General features: G+C 46.8%; 1 protein-coding gene across 10 annotated transcripts in view; it reads right to left on the reverse strand.

The window, feature by feature from the left end:
• The window catches only part of LOC132395918 (septin-4-like), a 111,459-nt gene that overhangs the window by 15,203 nt on the left and 77,287 nt on the right, over nt 1-18,969 (reverse strand). For all 10 annotated transcript variants that reach the window (XM_059973116.1, XM_059973121.1, XM_059973120.1 and 7 more), the window contains 3 exons: nt 15,019-15,120; nt 12,700-12,796; nt 10,471-10,633 (listed from right to left, as the gene is read on the reverse strand). In XM_059973116.1, the coding sequence (XP_059829099.1) occupies nt 10,471-10,633; nt 12,700-12,796; nt 15,019-15,120 (362 nt within the window). The remainder of the gene's footprint in view (nt 1-10,470; nt 10,634-12,699; nt 12,797-15,018; nt 15,121-18,969) is intronic.

Below are 18,969 nucleotides of genomic sequence, written 5' to 3' on the forward strand. Positions count from 1 at the left end.
AGAGTCGTTATGGTTAAGGAGGCCACTTGGCCCATCAGACATGTTGTTACTCTGTACAGCAATTAACCTAAATCCATTCTCTTTACCAGAGTCCTACAAGTTTATCCTTTTGTTTTCTTTTGGAATGATTGATCTGCTTAATTTCCATCACAGGCAAGAAGTTGAAACCAATACCATAAAAGTGGAACATAAAATGTTCTTCCTCATCTGCCCCATCTCTCTCAGCCGAAAGTTATTATCTATGTCTTCTAAATGTTATAAAGAGAAACTTTGTCTTATCTAAATCGGTCAAAGCCCTGTATTTCTCTGTCAAATCTCCCCTCACCTCCTCTGCTTCACTGAAAACAACACCAGCTTCTCCAACCTAACCTGCAACTAAAGGTTCTATTTGCTTTGGAAACTGTCCTGTTTGTTCTGATGAATTTGTTTCAAACTACATGTACCTCTGTTCCTGCAAAATTCCCTTAAGTGTAGGGGTGTGTGTGTTTATGAGAGATACACACACACTCTCACACACACACACACACACACACACACACTCACTCACTCACACTCACACACTTACTTGATTGGAGAGCTTCAGGTAAAGGAACCCTTGGGGCAAGTGATCATAATATGATCGAATTCACCCTGAAATTTGAGAAGGAGAAGCTAAAGTCAGATGTGTCAATTTTACAGTGGAGTAAAGGGAATTACCGAGGCATGAGAGAGGAGTTGGCCAGAATCGCTTGGAAAAGAACACTGCCGAGGATGATAGCAGAGCAGCATTGGCTTGAACTTCTGGAAATAAAGAGGAAGTAGTATTCTAAAGGAAAGATGACACAACTGTGGCTAACAAGAGAAGTCAAAGCCAACATAAAAGCTAAAGAGAGGGCATATAATAGAGCAAAAACCAGAGGATTTGAAAGCTTTTAAAACCCAACAGAAGGAAAATAAAAGAAGTCATTAAGAAGGTAAAGATGGAATATGCAAGTAAGCTAGCCAATAATATTTAGTTGGATACCAAGTGTTTCTTCAGATACATAAAGTGTAAAAGAAAGGTGAGAGTAGATATTGGACCTCTGAAAAATGATGCTGGAGAGTTAGTAACAGGAGACAAGGAAATGGCAGATGGACTGAATAAGTATTTTGCATCAGTCTTCACTGTGGAAGACACTAGCAGCAAGGTGGAAGTTCCAGGTGTCGGGGAGCATGAAATGTGTGAAGTTACCACAAGTAGAAAGGAGGCTCTAAGGAAACAAAGATCTGAAGGTAGACAAGTCACCTGGACCAGATGGTGTACACCCCGGAGTTCTGAAAGAGGTGGCTGAAGAGATCGTGGAGGCATTAGTAATGACCTTTCAAGAGTCACAAGTTCTGAAATGGTTCCAGAAGACTAGATAATTGCAAATGCCACTCCACTCTTCAAGAAGTGACAGAGGCAAAAGAAATGAAACTGTAGGCCAGTTAGTCTGACCTCAGCAGCTGGGAAGATGTTGGAGTCCATTATTAAGGATGAGGTCTCAGAGTATTTGGAGGTACATAATAAAAGTAGGCCACAGTCAGCAGTTTTCCCAAGGGAAAATCTTGCCTGACAAATCTGTTGGAATCCTTTGAAGTAACAAGCAGGATAGGCTTGTTTTGAATTGGTCGATGTTGTGTACTTGGATTTTCAGAAGACTTTTGACAAGGTGCCACGCATGAGGCTGCTTAACAAGCTACGAGCCCACGGTATTACATGAAAGATTCTAGCATGGATAAAGCAGGGGCAGATTAGCAGCTGGCAAACAGTGGGGATAAATGGAGTATTTTCTGGCTGGCTGCCAGTGACTAGTGGTGTTCCACGGGGGTCTACGTTGGGACTGATTCTTTTTGTTATGTCATTGATTTGGATGATGGAATTGATGGCTTTATTGCAAAGTTTGCAGATGATATGAAGATATGAAGACAGGTAGTTTTAATGAAGTAGAGAGGCTACAGAAGGATAAGACAGATTAGGACAAGGCAAATAAATGGCAGATTGAATACAGTGTCAGGAAGTGATGGTCATGCACTTTGGTAGAAGAAAGGATTGACTACTTTCCAAATGGAGAGAAAATACAACAAAAATGAGGTGCAAAGGGACTTGGGAGTCCTTGTACAGGATTCCCTAAAGATTAGTTTGCAGGTTGAGTCTGTCGCGAGGAAGGTAAGTGCAATGTTAGCATTCATTTTAAGAGGACTAGAATAAAAAAGCAAGGATGCAGTGTTGAGTCTTTATAAAGCACTGGTGAGGCCTCACTTGGAATATTGTGAGCAGGTTTGGGTCCTTATCTTAGAAAAGATGTGCTGAAACTGGATCAGGTTCAAAGGAGGTTCATGAAAACGATTCCAGAATTAAATAGCTTGTCATATGATGGCTCTGGGCCTGTATTCACTAGAATTCAGAAGAACGAGGGGTGACTAATTGAAACGCATCAAATGATGAAAGGTCTTGATAGAGTGGATGTGGGGAGGACCAGAGCACACAGCTTTAGAATAGTGTATGTAGCCTCTCCACACCCTCCCCCCCCCAACCCCCCCACCTTTCTGCCAAATGCATCAACTCACATTCTCTATATTAGGGTTCACCTGCCTCGGTCTGCCCTTTCCTGGCAGCCTAATATCTTACGATGTTTTTAATTGAGACATGTGGCTATAAATGTGTACAGCGCAATCCAAACAGCGAGCGTTCAGATTAGTCACGTATTGATGACTGAGGGAGGACCAATAAGAAATTTGTTAGCATGTCTGTGGAAGCAGAAATTTCTCAAGGTTGGGACCCCTGACCCCTACCCCCAAGTCTATAGATATGGGATGAGAGAAGTTTGACTTTCCAAAGTTGCACCTTTACAAGTAAACAAATTATGAGAGGTACATTAATAAAAGACTGAAAGAGCTCCCCCTAGGATGAAGGTGTAAAATGCATGCGAGCATGGGTTTAAGGCGAAAGGGGGAAAGTTTAAAGAGATTTTGAGACACTTTTTACGCACAGAGAAGGGCAGGTGACTGGAAAGCACTGCCAGGGGAGGTGGTGGTGGTGGAAGCAGATACGATAAGGATGACAGGCACTTAAACCAGGAATGAAGGGCTACACGTCACACGCAGGCAGATGACACTAATTCAGCATCATGGTTCGCTTCATGCGCAGAAGGGCCTGTTCCTGCATGTGGCTCTGTGTTTAAAATAATTCTGTAATAGTTTTAGAAAGATTCAGAGAGTAAGAAGTGCTAAAAGAATTTATTGGATGGTATTCAGTCAATGGCTTCCATGACAGTTCAGTGGAAAATGGGAAAGGGTTGAGGAGTGGTACCGGAGGAGGTTTGGAACAGGGACTTTAAAAGACAGACATTGCTCAGGCCCATGCTGATGCCCATGGCTACACCTTTGATTTGTGAGAAGTCAAACCAAGTTCAACCAGGTGGATGAGAGTGTTGGCAGCAGGAACTGGTTACATCTTTGTTGTGGAAAGAAGTGGAGGGCTTTAAGACCTTCCTGGTGAGGTGGATAAAGACTGAGCATCCATTGTGAAGATGAGTTGGGAAGGGGGCTGTGAAACTAGAAGTTGTCCAAATAGTGGAGAGCATGCAAGGTATCCCAGATGTGGTTCGGAATGAACTGGACAAAGGGGAACAGTGTGGACTCCAGTTATCAGGTGAGGCATTTGGTAGAAAAGCAAAACCACTGTCCCTACCAGCACAGTGCTACTCCTCCATCTTGAGTAAGAGGTAGAAGGGGGAAATGCGGAGTTAAGGCACGATTAGGTTAGAACAGTGGTTTCCAGAGTAGGCAAAATCACCTCTCTGCGAGCAGTGAGAGTTTCTAAGGGGGTGAAAAAGATAAAGAAGGCAGTGGGGGGCACTCAGTAGCAAGGGGGCAGCTGAGGGATTACAGGCCTAATTTAATAAAAGCACTTTTAAGTATTTGATCCTCAGTGCCTCGTAGTTGATTAAGATGAGCATGGAATCACCTTGCCTCTTGCTAACCCACTGTTCTCTTAGACTTTGCTTGAAGCATGTTATGGTTGTTGAAAAGCAATGTGACACTTCTGTACCTGCATATTGGACTGAAGAAATTGTGTATTTACGAGCATTATTGATGGTCACAGTGCTAGCTGGAATGATTCCCATATTCATCATGCAGTGATGCAGTTCCTGGGAGTTACGGTATTAAACGGAAATGGAAAACACTTCAACATGTTTGCCAGCACTTCACAACAAAACAGTGATGGTTTGCATGTTTCATACAATGTTTCATTGCTCAATGCTAAATCTAGAAAGCCCCAAACAATTGCAGAAGGGCTAGTTCCACTGGCAGTACGGGAGGTTCTGAGTACAGTTATGCACAAGTCACCAGACCAAATGATTAAAGTAATTCCACACAACAACAACTCTGTTCAAAGATGAATAGATGAAAGGTCTGAGAATGTAGAAGACACATTGTGTAACATACAGGACGACAGAAATTGTTCAGCTGGTGGATAAGTCAACTTTGCTTCTTGATTATGTTTGTTCCTTAAATTATGAAAGCATGGTTCAAGAGTTGTAATTTGCAAGGAGACTAGAAGCAGATATGAAGGGGAAATCAATATTATGGGTTGTTGAGAGCAATTTTTCCAAAGAGAAGGACATTCCTCTCACCAACAATCTTGCTTGAGCAACAGATGGGGCGCCACTAGTATCAGGATACAACCGTGGAGTAATTACTTTTTTGAAAAAAGTTGTAACTAATATATTTACCATTCACTGTGCATTTTGCAGACAATGTCTTTTCACAAACAAAACAATTCAAACACTTGATGCACACAGAAATCAGATAGTTATGGAAAAGAAGTGCCTGACATACTTTGATGCGATCTTTGAAGCTGAGATAAAGTTCTCAGAGGACTTGGATGCTTTATACAGTAATCAACTCAAGAATATTAGGCATGTCATTGCTTGTTTGTCCAATTTATTCACAAAGATAATGAAATCAATCTTCAATTGCAAGGAAATTATGTGAATCTTCTCAAAGTCAAATCAGTCAACTCCACAGTTCTGTCCGTTAGCCATATTTAAGTGCAATATTGTCTGTCATGACCTTTTCCAATTTCTATGCCTCTCTGAGTTGGAAGAGATAGAAAGAATACCAGATGATAATGTTTATATATCCCCTGCCCATCTGGGTGAGCTGCATAAAGACATGTCAGAGGGATTTCAGGATCTCCTCTTGATCCAAGTTGAGAATTGGGTAACATACCTACTCCAGACCACTTGTAGTAAGGAAATAAGAGGAAAGATGGAGGAAGTACTGATCTTGCTACAAAATGACTGACTTGAAGCCAAGGTTCAAATAATCATATCAAGACTTAGTTGCAGAAAGAAATCTCTGAATTTATCCTGCACTGTGGAAAAATGTCAAGATGTTCTTTGCCTTTCCAACATATTTAGTGAAGTGTGGTTTCAGTGTAGTTGCTCAACTTCTTTCAAAGCAATGATACAGACTGTGAATTACTGAACGTGGGGATCGGAGACTCCTTCTGAGTGACAATCAGCCTGATGTTGAGAAGTTGATGGCACTGCACCAAGCTCACCCATCTCATTGAAAGGTGAAAAAGCAATGAAATAGTGAATAGTTAGACTACTAATGTCTGCTCTAAAATTGTTGAGAATTGTTTTTACTGTAATTATTTCATTTGTAGCTTTCAATAGGTTTGAATTAATTTTTTTTGCAATTATTTGGTACAGCTTTGAATTTGCAGTTTCTATTTCCTTTCACTGTGTATTGTAAATCAAAATTCTTTCTAGCTTTTATAAAATGTCAAGAAAAGGAGGGGGTGAGGGTGCTGGGGATGTGGTCTGGGAACCAAGGAAGTTTGAGAACCACTGAGTGAGAGGCTGTGGAGGGGAGATCACTTGGCATGATAATGTAGCGGTGTGCTACACGCAGCGCTAAAATTACGACACGGAGTTGGTAACTGCAGTCGAAGGAAAAACTTTATTCGAAAACTTCAGCCTCACTTTTAAGCCTCTGTCAACCGGCCCCCCATGGCGAAGAGGCTCCAAAGCCCTGTGCTCGCAAACCCCCGTAGGCTATCTAATTGTGAGTCGGTTCGGATACGCTAGGAAATGAGTCGCCACATAACCCCCCCCCCCAGAACCGGCGATACACCCCCCAATGTCCACAGTCTGGGCCAGAACCTGCTTGGGAGGTCGGCCTCTGCGCCGAGGCGCCGGAAACTCGGCCGGTTGCGCCAGGTCCACATGGGCCGGCTTGAGGCGGTCCACCGTGAAAACCTCCTCCTTCCCCCCAACGTCCAGCACGAACGTGGACCCGTTGTTCCGGAGCACCGTAAACGGCCCCTCGTATGGCCGCTGCAGCGGTGGCCGATACCCGCCCCTTCGTACAAACACAAACTTACAGTTCTGTAGGTCTTTGGGTACGCAGGTCGGGTGCCGCCCATGCTGTGAAGTGGGTATGGGGGCCAGGTTACCGAGCTTCTCGCGAAGTCTGCCCAGGACTGCAGCGGGTTCTTCCTCTTGCCCCCTCGGGGCTGGTAGGAACTCCCCGGGGACGGCCAGGGGCGCGCCGTATACCAACTCGGCCGACGAGGCGTGCAGGTCGTCCTTGGGCGCTGTGCGGATGCCGAGTAGGACCCAGGGAAGCTCGTCCGCCCAGTTGGCTCCTCGCAGGCGGGCCATGAGGGCCGACTTCAGGTGACGGTGGAAACGCTCCACTAGCCCGTTCGACTGTGGGTGGTAGGCAGTGGTGTGGTGCAGCTGAGTCCCCAAAAGGCTGGCCATAGCTGACCACAGGCTGGAGGTGAACTGGGCGCCTCTGTCGGAGGTAATGTGGGCTGGTACACCAAAGCGGGATATCCAGGTGGCGATCAGGGCTCGGGCGCAAGATTCGGAGGTGGTGTCGGTGAGCGGGACCGCCTCTGGCCATCTTGTGAACCGGTCCACGATAGTCAGGAGGTAACGCGCTCCGCGCGACACTGGCAGGGGGCCCACGATATCCACATGAATGTGGTCGAAACGCCGGTGGGCGGGATGGAACTGCTGCGGTGGGGCTTTGGTGTGCCGCTGCACCTTGGCCATCTGGCAGTGCATGCACGTTCTGGCCCATTCACTGACCTGTTTGCGGAGTCCGTGCCAAACGAACCTGCTGGAAACCATCCGGACAGTTGTCCGGATGGAGGGATGCGCCAAGTTATGAATGGAGTCGAAAACACGTCGCCGCCAGGCTGTGGGGACGACCGGATGGGGCTGGCCGGTGGCGACGTCACAGAGTAGGGTCCTCTCACCTGGGCCCACGGGGAGGTCCTGGAGCTGCAAACCGGAGACTGCAGTCCTGTAACTCGGAATCTCCTCATCTACCTGCTGTGCCTCTGCCAGTGCCGCAAAGTCTACCCCTTGGGAAAGGGCATGAACTGTAGGGCGAGAGAGCGCATCCGCCACGACATTGTCCTTACCCGAGACGTGCCGGACATCCGTTGTGTATTCAGAGATGTAGGACAGGTGGCGTTGCTGGCGGGATGACCAGGGGTCGGATGCTTTCGTAAACGCAAAGGTAAGCGGTTTGTGGTCCGTGAACGCGGTGAAGGGCCGACCTTCTAGGAAGTACCTGAAATGCCGGATTGCCAGGTAGAGCGCCAACAGTTCCCGGTCAAAAGCACTGTACTTGAGCTCGGGTGGCCGCAGGTGTTTGCTGAAAAACGCCAGGGGTTGCCAGCGACCTGCGATGAGCTGCTCCAGCACCCCACCGACTGCCGTGTTTGATGCGTCCACTGTGAGGGCGGTAGGGGTGTCCATTCTGGGATGTACTAGCATCGCGGCGTCAGCCAAAGCTTCCTTCGTTTGAACGAAAGCGGCGGCGGACTCCTCGTCCCAGGTAATGTCCTTGCTCGGACCCGACATCAGGGCGAACAGGGGGCGCATGATCCGGGCAGCTGAAGGGAGGAAGCGGCGGTAGAAATTGACCATACCTACGAATTCCTGAAGGCCTTTGATCGTGGTGGGTCGGGGGAAGTGGCGGACCGCATCTACCTTAGCGGGCAGAGGGGTTGCCCCGTCTTTAGTAATCCTGTGGCCCAGGAAGTCAATGGTATCAAGTCCGAACTGGCATTTGGCAGGGTTGATTGTAAGACCGTACTCACTCAGTCGGGCGCAGAGTTGACGGAGGTGGGACAGATGCTCCTGACGACTGCCGCTGGCTATGAGGATGTCATCCAAATAGATGAACGCGAAGTCCAGGTCCCGTCCCACCGCGTCCATTAACCGCTGGAACGTCTGTGCGGCATTCTTCAGGCCGAACGGCATGCGGAGGAACTCGAACAGGCCAAACGGGGTGATGAGAGCCGTTTTGGGGACGTCGTCAGGATGCATCGGGATTTGATGGTACCCTCGGACAAGGTCGACCTTGGAGAAGATCCGGGCGCCGTGCAGGTTTGCCGCAAAGTCTTGAATGTGCGGCACAGGGTAGCGGTCCGGTGTGGTAGCCTCGTTCAGCCTGCGGTAGTCGCCGCACGGTCTCCAGCCCCCCGTCGCTTTGGGCACCATGTGCAGGGGGGAGGCCCAGGGGCTGTCGGACCGCCGGATGATCCCCAATTCCTCCATTCTCTGGAACTCCTCCTTCGCCAGTCGGAGCTTGTCCGGGGGAAGCCGCCGAGCGCGGGCGTGGAGGGGTGGTCCCTGGGTCGGGATGTGGTGCTGTACGCCGTGCCTGGGCATGGCTGCTGTGAACTGCGGTGCCAGAACCGATGGGAACTCCGCCAGGACCCTGGTGAAGTCGTTGTCGGACAGCGTGATGGAGCCGAGGTGAGGGGCTGGCAACTGGGCCGCGCCCAGGGAGAACGTCTGAAAGGTCTCGGCATGTACCAGTCTCTTCCTGGGCAGGTCAACCAGCAGGCTGTGAGCTCGCAAAAAATCCGCACCCAGAAGCGGTTGGGCTACGGCGGCCAGTGTGAAGTCCCACGTGAACTGGCTGGGGCCGAACAGTAGCTGCACCTGACGGGTGCCATAGGTCCTTACGGTGCTGCCATTCACGGCCCTCAGGGGGGGACCCGGTGCCCTGCTGCGGGTGTCGTAACTCGTCGGAGGTAAAACGCTGATCTCAGCCCCAGTATCGACCAAAAACCGGCGTCCCGACCTTCTATCCCACACATACAGGAGGCTATCCCGATGGCCAGCCGCCGTAGCCATCAGCGGCGGCTGGCCCTGGCGTTTCCCGGGAACTTGCAGGGCGGGCGGCAACGGCGGGCTTCTGCGCCCCACCGCTGGTGGTAGAAGCACCAGTGTTCATTGGGCCGGGGGTTAGCGGGCTCTGCGGCCGGGCCTGGACTGGTTTGCTGCTGGGAGCGTGGCTGGGTGATCTGTGCGACGGACGCCCCGCTCACCTTTTTGGCGTTCCACAGCAAGTCCGCCTGGGCTGCCACCTTCCGGGGGTCACAGAAATCCGCGTTGGACAGCAGCAGGCGTATGTCCTCGGGCAGCTGCTCCAGGAATGCCTGCTCAAACATGAGGCCTGTGTGTCCCTCGGCCAGAGACAACATCTCATTCATTAAAGCCGATGGAGGTCTGTCGCCCAAGCCATCCAGGTGCAGTAAACGGGCAGCCCGCTCGCGCCGTGAGAGTCCGAAAGTCCTGAGGAGCAGGGCTTTGAATTCCGTGTACTTGCCGTCTGCCGGGGGCGACTGTACGAACTCCGCGACCTGGGCCGCTGTGTCCTGGTCGAGGGAGCTCACCACGTAGTAGTAGCGGGTGTCTTCTGAGGTGATCCGGCGAACGTGGAATTGGGCTTCGGCTTGCTGGAACCATAGGTCCGGGCGCTGTGTCCAGAAACCCGGCAGTTTCAACGAAACCGCATGAACAGAGGCGGCGTCGGTCATTTCTGGTCCAAAAATCGTTTGGACCGTCGGGGTCACCAATTGTAGCGGTGTGCTACATGCAGCGCTAAAATTACGACACGGAGTCGGTAACTGCAGTCGAAGGAAAAACTTTATTCGAAAACTTCAGCCTCACTTTTAAGCCTCTGTCAACCGGCCCCCCATGGCGAAGAGGCTCCAAAGCCCTGTGCTCGCAAACCCCCGTAGGCTATCTAATTGTGAGTCGGTTCGGATACGCTAGGAAATGAGTCGCCACAATAAGGTCTGTGACAGTGTGGCAGATGTTGGCCTGGTGTTTGTCAGTGGCTTCACGAACTAGAGGTAGGTGGTCCCAAGTGCAGGGTTTTGACCCAAAATAACAAAAATTCCTTTCTTCACAAAGATACTACTTGATCTGCTGAGTTCTTCCAGCAGATTGTTTTCTAGATCTTATTGTCCAGCAGCAGTTTTGGAGATAATCAGATGTATTGACTGTAGTCACCTTACTATGGCATTATTTGAACTTACAGTCACTGGAATTACTAATCTCTCTCTCTTGCAACTCCTTCCCTTCCCCATCCCACCCCAGAACAAGCAATTAACCGATTTCAACCAGTCAGTACACTTACTTCCTGTTCCTCTCTTTCACCACCATCCTGGTCATGCTCTGGATGCACTGGGCCCGGTAGTTTTCATAGTGTACATCACGTGTCACGTCCTTCAGGTCTTGCATGTGTGTTCGGATCAACATGTTTCGTAACTTGACAAAGTCACAGTGGGTTGGATTCTCCACTGTGAAGAGACAATGGGACAGAATAAAAGGATGTGAATGAAACCCTTTTATTAAAAAACAGTGTGCTCTAAAGCACTTCATGGACACTAAACAATCTTAATCTTCCAAAAGGACCACAGCCTTGTTGTGGTTGGAGGCTTGCTTGCGTCAATGACCTGGGGAGCTCTGTTGGCAGGAGTCAGGGTCTTATGCTTTAGCTCTTGGTAGGGTTACCCAGGCTAAACAGGTCAGAGGGTTGAGGGTAGTCCACCGGTCCTCCAGTTTGGGAGTTCAGCTCAGGGATGACAAACCTGACTGGAAAACAAAGTTGTTACAGAAAATGCAATGAAGAATCCTTCTACATCTGAGTGCAATGGTATTCCTGAGTCTCCAAACGGGACTTGCATGACTGACACTGTATAAACTGAGAGGAAGCTACTGACATGACGAAAGAAGCCTTGAACAACAACAGACAACTGACAAAGTCCCAAAGCAGATCTCAGTTCAAGTCTCTTTGCCTCCACAGATGCTGTCTGACTGGCTGAATTCCTCCAGCAGCTTGTCTTTGGCTCCAGATTCCAGCACCTGCTGTCTCTTGCGACTCCAATGAGACAAACGACCTGTCAATCTGCTTTTGGAAGAGACAAGACCCTATAGGCTCCTTAATATCCACTTGAACAGATTGAAAGCCCTGCTGTAACAACTCAGCCAAGGGGCAATGTGTCCAAAGCTGTGACACTCCCCCAGTTTACAACTTTAGACCCCGAATGGGATGTTCCCTCACCCTTATCACTCGGTGGCAAGAACGCATCCAAAGTTGTTTTGGAAATATGAGACACTTTCAGGGGTTCCCAATCTGGGGTACATGGACCCCTTTGCTAATGGTAAGGCTTCATGGTATTAAAAAGGTTGGGAACCCCTGCCCTAAATCATCAAATGAGTCTTTAAATTACCCAGAACTATTTCAAATGATCTGCATCCCAGATTAATTTGTACTGAAAACAAGTTGAGAATAGGCAGATTTTTCCTTTTTTATAGCAGATTTATAGGATAACGTGAATACTTTGCCTGGGGCCTTTGCTGAGGAGTAGTGAGAGCACTGGAACATTGTGTGTAGCGACTGAGTTGGGGAAGATGCCTCATTTTTGTTTCAGGTTAATGCCAGTGATGTGATATGAGCAAGCACTTCCGGAGGCTAATTGCTGCAGGGATTTTGGCTGAAAGAAGAATGCTCATAGTTATCATGTAAAGGGTGATGCCCTGGACCCTTTACATTGGTATGAAAAAAGTGGAAAAAAACTAGCTTTTAAAAAAAAAAAATTGTTTTGCAACAGGGATGTTTTTGTAAAGTTTGTAACGCGGTGATATCCTGACTGAAAGAAGGTGTTGTAGCCTGAGATTCCAGGATCCAAATTACATAAGAACACACGCACACACACACAAAATAGGTTATTTAATTGTAATTCTTGTTAATGAAGAACTTACATTAACACACTAAAGAGATTTTTTTTATGGGTCTTGTGTGGAAAATAAATAATATGAATTCTGGTAATGCACCCAATAATAAGATTAACCTTCGTTATGGAATGAGTCAAGTAACCAAGCATAAATTCTGCAACTGTCTGATTTAAATTCACTTCAGCATTGTGTATGCCAGCATGAATGCTGAACAGAGGTGAAGCACCTACTTTCATATCAGTACGAAATGTCACGTTATTCATTTACGGGATGTGGACATTGCCAGCTAAGCCAGCATTTACTGCCCACCCCTAGTTCCCCTTGAGAAGGTGGTGATGAGCTGCCTTCTCGAACCGCTGCGTTCAGCGTTTGAAATGCTGAGGTAAGATGTGGAGAGCTCCCGACAGCCTTGCATTGAATGCACTTTTACCCATTAGTCTTACTGTTTGAAGGGAAAGAGCTTTATGATACTGTTTTCAGAAATGGCTCACACGTCTATTTTGGAAATCTGAAAATTGAAATTAAGGGGATTAGTTTTGGAAAATCTCTTCCCACACCCCTTAAGCCAGTGGGGCAAGACACCACCCAGATTCATCAAGCAGTACACAGGATTGTGTCTGTGCATTACCTTCTACAATTCCCCAGGGATACAGTCGTCCTCGAATTCTCCTTCCTTTGGCTTCAACCACAGTGTTGCTGCCGATCACAGTGAACGGGATACTTTCCTGGAGCAGGCAATTAAAGTCCAAATGAAAAGGAAATGATTAAGGGTGCAACATCTCTTTGAAGACAGAACCTTGAACACTGTAACCAAGTAGGAATTAAAATTGAGTCAGTAAACTGCACACAGAACTTTAGGAAGCCACCGGGTAGAAAGTGGGATTGGCTAGAGAAAGGGCCATTGTCATCTTAAGATCATGGGCAAATTTAGCTAAATTTTAGTCAAAATGGATTGGTATCAGTCTTTTACAGGGGTGAGACTTTCCTAACAGGATCTTCAACCTGAATTAAAAGCACTATCTCACATTAAAGACTTGCATTTATAGATCAGCTTTTATGAGCTAAAGTTATGTGAAAGTGTTATACAGTAAACTAAAGTCTGTTGTAAGCTAGAGCGAGTGTAGAAAATACACTGGCACTGGAAGACTTGAGTTATAAGGAGAGACTGGATAAGTTGGTACAGTTTTTCCTAGGGTGAACTAGACTGAGGGGTGACATCGCAGAGATTTATAAAATGATGAGGAGCATTGATAAGGTGGATGGTCACAGGGTAGAAGAGACTAAAACTAGAGGCATAGTTTTAATTGAGAGAGAAAGGAGTTAACGGGAATCCAAGGGGCTAATTATTCTTCCAGAGGCCGGGAGGGATCTGGAACAGGCAGCCAGAGGAAGTGGTGGCGGCAGGTATAATTACAATGCTTAAGACATTTGGACAGTTTTATAGACAGGAAGAGTTTAGAGGATGTTGGCCAAATGGGACTAGCTTAGGAAGGCATCTTGGTTGGCATGGATGAGTTGGGCCAACAGGCCTGTTCTGTACTGTAAAATTCCACGCGAGCCCTCTATTGGTCAGGGTCCACTACGGATGTTGCATCTTCAGAGTTTCAAATTAATGTCAGAGAAGTGTATACAATATACATTGTGAAATGCTTTTTCTTCGCAAAACATCCATGAAAACAGAGAAGTGCCCCAAAGAATGAATGATAGTTAAATGCAAAAACCCAAAAGTTTCTCTCCCCCACTCCCACCAGCATCTTAGCTGTTTATGCAAGCCAGGGCAGTACGATATGGAAAGCCCATGCAGCAGGCTCCCCCTCCCCAAGCAGCTGACGTATCTAAAGGAACAGCAAAGACCAATATAGGCCGGCACCAGTGGCATTGCAGGAGTTTCCAGTCAGTGTTGACTTTTCCTTGGGGTTTATCCTCAAGGCCTTTCCCATGAGTGGCAGCGGAGGTTTGAGATCAGACTTTTCCTTCTAGGCGAGCTTCCAACCATGGCCGATGGGCACCATCTGCCTGAAGTGACTGTGATTAAGGCCCCAGTAACTCAGCTTTGCTGCTTTTCCTATCGGCAGAAATGGTTCCACCAGGCTCAGTAGCTAAGCCACACGTGAAGGCCAGGAGCTGGACTTCGTTGTCAGAGCCTATTTGAGGTGCACACCATTGGGAGCATTTGATGGGCAGTGGGAGCTTGTCCACACTACTTCTGCTGGCTATGACAACATTAGGGAACCGTAAATCTATGATTCTGTGATAAAATACACATGGCAGCCAAACTGTGCACAGCAAACTCCCACAAAGAGGAGTTAGACAATGGTCAGATCTGATTGTGTGCAACGATACTGACTGAGTGATGAGGAGGACTGAAAGAACTTCTCCAATAGTCTTCCAAATAGTGTATTGAATCTTCTAAGCACACCCCAGTGACCACCGTTAAAAATGAAGATAGATAACTGCTTGAAAGATTGAGGAATTACAGGCTGTGGGGAAATGGCACAGAAGAGGAATTGAAGCCATGATCATATTCACCATATCTGGTGCACTGTAGCCATTAACTGCAAAGAAGAGATTTATAGCACATTTTGTGTCCGATGTGTCCATGTTAACACCCATTGCATGGAATTCGGTGGAAGAAAAGATGGACTGTGTTTCTCTGCAGCTGTACTAGTGCGTGACGAGGAATTGCTGCAGGCTTGTTCTTGCAGATATGTGGCTCCAGGACACACCCCAGGTACCATAAATCTACAAGGACATGACGCTCAGAGACTTAGGCTATGATATTTTTGAGACTGGTTGCTTTTTCTGCTATTGTAATTATGTATGTGACTTGGTACTGTGTTTTCGCATCTCGTCCCTGGAGGAACCCCCTTTTGTTTGGCTGTATTTGCGTGCACGGTTGGACGATAGTTAAACTTGAACTTGGTATTGTGCCTGAACTCTTCCTCACCTTTAATTCTTGATCCTGCTGTTTAAATTCCTCGTCTTCATCAGAGTCACAGTCAGGGAATTGATAGATTTTGATCCCGTAGGATTTAATTTCTTCACGGATCTATAGATAAAAATTTAGAATAACATCACATCTGTGATATAGATTAGAGTTGGATCCCACCAATCAAAATAAGAGGGTGTTTATTCTGACAAGAGTCTGACAAGCATGACGAGATCAAGAGGTCAATGTTCACAAAATATGTCCGGTTTGTTTGGCTGTATTGGAAACTGAACAGAAAGGCTAAAGCAGATTGATGTAATTTATGTTTTTTTTGTATGATTGCTACTTATATGATTTTGGTAGAAGGAATAAAGGTATAGATTATTTTCTAAATGGGGAGAGAATTCAGAAATCAGAGGTGTAAAGGGACTTGAGAGTCCCAGTGCAGGATTCCCTAAAGATTAACTTGCTGGCGAGTTGGTAGTAAGACAAATACAATGTTAGTACTCATTTCAAGAGGACGAGGATATAAAAGCAAGTATGTATAGCTGAGGCATTGGTCAAACTACAATTGCAGGACCATGAGCAGTTTTGGGCTCCATGAGACAAAGGAGCGGAATTAGGCCATTCGGCCCATCGAGTCTGCTTGCCGTTCCATCATGGCTGATATATTATCCCTCTCAACCCCATTCTTCTGCCTTCTCCCCATAGCCTCTTACTCCCATAGAAACGTAGAAAATAGGTGCAGGAGTAGGCCATTTGGCCCTTCAAGCCTGCACCGCCATTCAGTATGATCATGGCTGATCATCCAACTCAGAACCCTGTACCTGCTTTCTCTCCATATCCCCCGATCCCTTTAGCCACAAGGGCCATATCTAACTTCCTCTTAAATATAGCCAATGAACCGGCCTCAACTGTTTCCTGTGGCAGAGAATTCCACAGATTCACCACTCTCTGTGTGAAGAAGTTTTTCCTCATCTCGGTCCCAAAAGGCTTCCCCTTTATCCTTAAACTGTGATCCCTCGTTCTGGACTTCCCCAACATCGGAAATAATCTTCCTGCATCTAGCCTGTCCAATCCCTTTAGAATTTTATATGTTTCAATAAGATCCCCCCTCAATCTTCTAAATTCCAGTGAGTATAAGACTAGTCAATCCAGTCTTTCTTCATATGAAAGTCCCGTCATCCCAGGAATCAATCTGGTGAACCTTCTCTGCACTCCCTCTATGGCAAGAATGTCTTTCCTCCGATTAGGGGACCAAAACTGCATACAATACTCCAGGTGTGGTCTCACCAAGGCCTTGTACAACTGCAGTAGAATCTCCCTGCTCCTGTACTCAAATCCTTTTGCTATGAATGCCAACATACCATTTGCCTTTTTCACCGCCTGCTGTACCTGCATGCCCACCTTCAATGACTGGTGTACAATGACACGCAGGTCTCGCTGCATCTCCCCTTTTCCTAATCGGCCACCGTTCAGATAATAATCTGTTTTCCTGTTCTTGCAACCAAAGTGGATAACCTCACATTTATCCACATTAAATTGCATCTGCCATGAATTTGCCCACTCACCTAACCTATCCAAGTCAACCTGCATCCTCTTAGCATCCTCCTCACAGCTAACACCGCCGCCCAGCTTTGTGTCATCCGCAAACTTGGAGATGCTGCATTTAATTCCCTCGTCCAAATCATTAATATATATTGTAAACAACTGGGGTCCCAGCACTGAGCCTTGTGGTACCCCACTAGTCACTGCCTGCCATTCTGAAAAGGTCCCGTTTACTTCCACTCTTTGCTTCCTGTCTGCCAACCAATTCTCTATCCACATCAATACCATACCCCCAATACTGTGTGCTTTGTTTGCACACTAATCTCCTGTGTGCACTAATCTACCCTTATTATTCAAGGCCCTATCTGCCTCCAATTTAAATATACCTAATGACATGGCCTCCACAGTCATCCTTGGCATATATTGAAGAACGTGTTGGTGTTGGAGAGGGTCCAGAGAAAGTTTAAGAGAAGAGGTTAACATATGAAGAGCACTTGATGGTTCTGTGTTCATACTCACTGGAGTTTAGAAGAATGAGGAGGAATCTCATTGAAACCTACTGAGAACTGAAAGGCCTAGATAGAGTGGACATGAAGAGGATGTTTCTAACAGTGAGAGAGGACATGCCCTCGGAATAAAAGGACATCCCCTTGGAACAGAGATGAAGAAAAATTTCTTCAGCCTGAGGGGTGGTGAAAATTTGAAATTCTTTGTCACAGAATGCTGTGGAGACCAAGTCATTGCATATATTTAAAGCAGAGGTTGATACGTTCTTTATTAGTAAGAGCACCAAAGATTACAGGGAGAGAAGGCAGGGGAATGGGGTAGAGGGAAAAAAACAAGTCAGCCATGATTGAATCGCAGAACAGACTTGATGGGCCGAGTGACCTCATCCTGCTCCCATGTCTTATGCTGCTGCACAGTAAGCTTTTCATTACACATATGTATATATGAACTTTGCGTATGACAATAAACTTGACTTTGAAAGCATCAAATTGCCATCTTCAAGAACAGTAACGTATTGTCAGGAGTGATTATTTTACTAGTATCTCACTGTATCAAGGGAAAAGCAAGAACAGTTGAAACGGAATCTTAAAAGCAGGTTTAGCTATTCTTAAGCATCACTTATGAAAATTGTTTGCTCTGACTTGTAGCAACTTTGCTTATGCAAATATCAGGGGAAAAAAAACTGTCAAGAAACATTGATAGCTTATTGTTCCCATAGCTCTGTTCCTTAATTATATTTTGACATACAAGTACATCTAACCTGATGTTTATTTTTAGACTACAGAGAGATGCAATGTGTCCTTTCCACACACAATACAGTGCTGAACTGCCCAAGTCAATGTGGTTCACCCTTCCACTGAATCCAGCCACCAACTATCAAGACCACGTGAGCCTGATTTGTGTGTAAGAGTCAACAGGCAAAACATAAACATGTGGATCCTGCCCGATCCAAAATCTCATTGAGAATGTGGGTTGCTGATGGGGGCAGAAACGTGAAGGATGGAGGACCTCGGGCAAAATTCTGCCGGCGGGTAGAGATGACAGCTGTGTGCCTGGCCAATCTTCTTCAGTATCCCATCCACTCAAATGTGGGCAACTAGAAAATACACAGAACTTCTCAGCAATCAAAACCCACCACACCTGACTGCTCAATACCCAGGGACCACCGCTGCCAATAGTACGGTAGGGAGCCGTGTGGGACAGTCAGTACTGATGTAACAATGAAGATCATTATCACAAATAATAACATCATCAAAGACTGGCCTCGTCTACGGTGAAACAGAGACCTAAAAGCTGTTGAAAGTCTGACCCATATAGTTGGGTGCTGTTGACCTCTAATATCACATCCTCTGAGGTGGCAAGGGCTCTACGTTCCATTGGTAAAACTGCATTGTTGTGAAAAGTTCTCGTCTCCCAGCCTTTCAAACAATGGGAGCTTGAAGTCGCCGTGTACAACTATGACCTGGTTGGTTACGTGTGAACTGAGTGTTCCTGCAGCTCTGCTTATTGGACCACTCTTAATCACCTATTGAGCAGGTGTTTGCAACTCCTCATCTTCAGTTACCACTGATCCTACCTGGCCCAGTCACCGACTGTTGCACCTTCACAGCCAGGTCCGCCGTGAACCTCCAGTGGGACGGGGAGAAGATGCATCTGTGCAAGCATCTCTTCCCTTGGTCTGAATTTTGTGGTAAAGCTATAACTGCAAAACTTCAAAGCTAGTATTTAAGTTCTCCATGATACTGACAAGCCCCACCAACCAATCGCAACCCCACCCTAATATATACCTAACTAACTATTGCCATCCACGCATTAACTTGGGCTCCTGCCAATCTCTTGGCCACTAACCTTAGTAATAGTAGTTCCCTCTACTGGACCACCAACATCACTCTGCTCTTCCTCCCCCATGACCTG

This window comes from Hypanus sabinus, chromosome 6, assembly GCF_030144855.1.
Source record: "Hypanus sabinus isolate sHypSab1 chromosome 6, sHypSab1.hap1, whole genome shotgun sequence".
Classification (NCBI taxonomy): domain Eukaryota; kingdom Metazoa; phylum Chordata; class Chondrichthyes; order Myliobatiformes; family Dasyatidae; genus Hypanus; species Hypanus sabinus.